Source organism: Colobus angolensis, unplaced genomic scaffold (assembly GCF_000951035.1).
Source record: "Colobus angolensis palliatus isolate OR3802 unplaced genomic scaffold, Cang.pa_1.0 Scaffold184, whole genome shotgun sequence".
NCBI classification, from domain to species: Eukaryota; Metazoa; Chordata; class Mammalia; order Primates; family Cercopithecidae; genus Colobus; species Colobus angolensis.
In genome coordinates this window covers 3334302-3338336 of record NW_012114977.1, presented here as the reverse complement: position 1 = coordinate 3338336, position 4035 = coordinate 3334302, and the positions used below count along the sequence as shown (strand labels likewise).

At 54.5% G+C, this 4035-nt stretch overlaps 1 protein-coding gene across 1 annotated transcript in view; it reads left to right on the top strand.

The window, feature by feature from the left end:
• Window positions 1–3234: 3234 nt before the first annotated feature.
• Window positions 3235–4035, top strand: part of NUDT18 (nudix (nucleoside diphosphate linked moiety X)-type motif 18) — a 3500-nt gene continuing 2699 nt past the window's right edge. The window contains 3 exon segments of the mRNA XM_011939865.1: window positions 3235–3442; window positions 3648–3834; window positions 3836–4006. Coding sequence (XP_011795255.1) covers window positions 3438–3442; window positions 3648–3834; window positions 3836–4006 — 363 coding nt within the window. The 5' untranslated portion in view covers window positions 3235–3437.

Genomic DNA, 4035 nt, shown 5'->3' with positions numbered 1-4035 from the left:
TTATCATGATTTTGAGACAGATAGGATTTATTTCCATTTTACAGAAGAAACAGGCAAACTACAATTAAGTAAATTACCCAAGGTCGTATAGCAATTTCAGTGGCAGAACGGGATTTGAACCAAGTTTTCTGAGTCAAGCCACCTTGTTCACATTATAGTTTTAACTCTTAGTGGAATTTAAAGACAGGCTTGCCCTCCTCTCTGTCCTTCTTCTTCCAATGTATGTGCTTTATTTTATAGCTGATCATGTTCCAAGTGGTCCTGAATGACCCATTCCTACCTACATTTCATCTTTCGTTTGAGACAGGGTCTCACTCCGTCACCCAGGCTGGAATGCAGTGACGCAATCTCAGCTCACTGCAACCTCTGCCTCCCGGACTCATGCCATCCTCCCACCTCAGCCTCCTGAGTAGCTGGGACTACAGGTGCGTGCCACCATGCCTGATTAATTTTGGTAGTTTTTGTAGAGACAGGGTCTTGCCACACTGCCCAGGCTAGTCTCGAACTCCTGGACTCAAGCAATCTGCCCACCTTGGCCTCTCAAAGTTCTGGGATTACAAGCGTGATCCACCATGCCTCACTTCATCTTCTGTAGTCATGTCCTGATGTCACCTCAGAAGCCCAAATCTGGGGTCGTTCCTGTGGGAAGACGGTTCTCTGAATTTTACCCATTGGGGTGGGGACAGCGCATCACTGAGCCTCTGTCTTCCCCAAAAGACTTTATCTCCTCTTCACCCCCTTTGTCCTTCCAGGTGGGTCACAATGCCCTTGAGGATATATTTGGTCTCTTTGTAAACAGAAGTGAATCAATGTTCATTTGTCCCAGCATTGTTCCTGAGAATGCAGCCAGGCCAGGTAGGGACTGAGCCTGAGACTCCTCATGGGGCACTCGGTGGCACTGTTCCTCACAGAGACCCTTGGGCCTCTGCTGCTCACAGGGTCTACCGGCTGTGCTCTGCTGCAGTCCCTCTGTCGCTCAGAAATCCCAGACATACAACCAGCCAAGCTGGAAGTGAGCGCAGGGTTGCATATCCAATGCCTTCTTTCCTTTTTCTCTGATAAAATTCTTAGACTTTTTTTTTTTTCCCTTTTTATCCAGGAGCATAGATTCAAGCTGCCCTGAATATACATGCTCAGGCTTTTTATTTTGAAATAATTTTAGATTTACAGCTGAGTCACAAAGATAGCACAGGAAGTTCCCAATTATCCTTCACCCAGCCTCCCCTATTGTGAACATCTTACATAACCATGGTGCCTTGATCAAAACTACGAAATTAATATTGATACCACACTACTAACGAAGCAACAGGCCTCACTGGGATTTCACCAGTGTTTTCACGAATGCCCTTTTTCTGTTCCAGGATCCAACCATGCCTGCATTTGACAGATGGCCCAGAGGGTAGATGTGGCATCCCCAGGGTCCCTCAGAGAGGTAGCCTCTGGCCAGCCCTCCCTCTCCCACTGTAGCTTGGGTTCCTGCCCTCCTCACCTTCCTACCTTGTCAAGACACAGGTCTTGTTGCTCTGTCCATGACTCTAGCATCACAGACGCCCTGATACAACCTTGCCCTGCCTGCCCCTGTCCCTGTCCCCATCCCCATGGCCACCTACCCAGGCCTTCCTGCTCATGTGCTTCCCCCCGCTCAGCCCCGGCACATGCACACACATGCCCTGAAATGGCTGGCTCCGGCTTGGCTCCCATGGGTGCTGGGAGCATTAGGCTACTCCCATTCACCATGCTGTGTGGCCCACCACACTGGCCAGGGTTCTTCCCTCTCTGGGACTGGAGGACACACAGTTGACTTGATGGGGACCCTGTGGTTCCTATCCAGCCTCCCATCCTCCCTCAGCTGCCTCCCTTGTCTCAGCGCCTCTCCAGCCTCTGTCTGGCTGCTATTCTCTCCCAAGGCCTTGGGAACGCCTGCCTCTCTGTTGTCTCAGCACTCCCTTCACAGTTTACGAGGGGCTTTTGGGGAGTGCTTTCCCCCCCGGGGATAATGGGAGGCATGGAGCCATGGTTTGCTGCGGTCTCTGCTCTCTGGGCAGTGAGGCTTTCTGTTGTTTACCTTAGGCTGCCTCTGAAGCTCCCAGAGCCCTGTGCAGACATGATCTCACTCTCTCAAATCATCCCTGCGAGGCAGACAGGAGTCTGGGACCAACCTGCCCCCACTTCACAGGTGGGAAAACTGAGGGATTCACACATGTGCGGGCACGCACAAGACACACACACACACACACACACACACACACACACACACACACAGAGCAAATATGTTGACAAGTTGCTCTGCAGTCCTGGGGTCCTGTGCCTGCAGTTATTTGGGAGGTGAGAGGTCCAGGATAGGGCTTAGCCCAGCTGCGCTCAGCAAGTGCCTCAAAATTCATGGGCCTTGTAGGGATATCCCACAGCCTAACACAGGGCCCTGCCTCCAGGGAGCCTGTGGTATCAGCAGGTGAGAGGAGCCTAAAGAGACACATCCTGGGTTGCTGAAGTTCCTGAGTCCAATTCTAAGGCAGCTCTACAGGCACATTTCACCAGGCATGGTGGCTCATGCCTGCAACCACAGAACTTTGGGAGGCCAAGGCAGGAGGATCACTGAGGCCAGGAGTTCAAGACCAGCCTGGACAATATAGCAAGACCCTCGTTTCTACAAAGAAATAAAAATTAAAAATTAAAAATTTAGCTGGGCACGGTGGTGCACACCTGCAGCCCCAGCTACTCAGGAGTCTGGGGCAGGAGGATGGCTCAAACCCAAGAGACCAAGGCTGTAGTAGGATCTGTGATCATGCCACTGCACCTCTAATCTGAGCAACAGAGTGAAACCCTGTCTCTAGGGGGTAACAAAAGGCACATTTCATGAGGGCGGGCCTTGCGTGTGGTAGCAAGAAGAGCTGTGGTGGAGAGGGCCCACCCTTGAGGGTTTGTGGGCTGCCTGGGGACGGTGCCCAGTACTGGACAATCCACACAGCTCCTCTCCGATTGTCGTGTCTTCCCAACACCCTTGTAAAACAAGAATTGTCATGACCCTACTCTACAAATAAGAAAATTGAGGCTCACAGCTCACCCAGGAGCACAGAGCAAGCCAGCCAGCAGGGGCTGGCCATGTGGCTCCAGGTCCTGAGCTTTGTCCACACCATCAAGCAGGGAGGCGCACAAAACCAGCCGAGGGAGAAGAAACGGGTGGCCTCTGCCGGGTGAGGAGTCGCAGATCCCTTCCAGCTGGCCTTGCCTTCCAGTTCTGAGGGGCGGGTGAAGGAGGAAAGGCCGAGCTGGGAGAGGAGCAGGCGCTCGCCACAACAACCCCCACCCTGCTCTCCACGCGCCAGGTCCTGCACGCTAGGTGGGAGGGTGACGACAAAGATGGAGGAGCGGGGCCCCACCCCCGCCCTCCCTGGGCGCACCATCTGCAGCGGAGAGGGCCTTGAGCTGCGTGGGAAATGCGGTGGGCAGAGGGACACTGATGAGGATGGGCCGGCTGACGGCAGCCCTCTCTCAGCCCCCGATCCTTCCCGCCATCCCCAGTCCTTCCCCTTCCCTCCTCCCAGCGCCTGTCACTCTTCCTGCCCAAACCAAGCATTTAGCACTTAGTCTCGAACCCTCAGCTGACTCCTCATCTAGGACTCTGTCCATCTCTCCAACTACAACAGAATCTCCTTAAAGGCAGGGATTTATGTCCCCCTCCTCAAAGGCCACGTGACATTTATTACTCTTGAATGGAGTGAGAAAAAAGTTATTTGGAAGACGATCAACTCCGGCAATGCCATCGTGTGTTCACGGCAACAGCGGGGCAGTGGGTCCAAGGGGCGGCCCCGGGCCTCCGTGACGTCACCGGGCTTGTCGCGTCATAGTCGCCTACCCCTGCGGCGCAACGCGCCCTGCAGGAAGGATGACGTCACGGTCAGAGCTCCTGCAGCCCAGTGCGCGCTCGGGGAGTTAGCGAGTCGGGGGCGGCTGGGAGACGTCCTGAGCGCCCGGGAGGGACGGGCGGCAGAACCCGGGCGGGGTCGTCGGGGCTGCGGCCCGGCGCCCACCCAG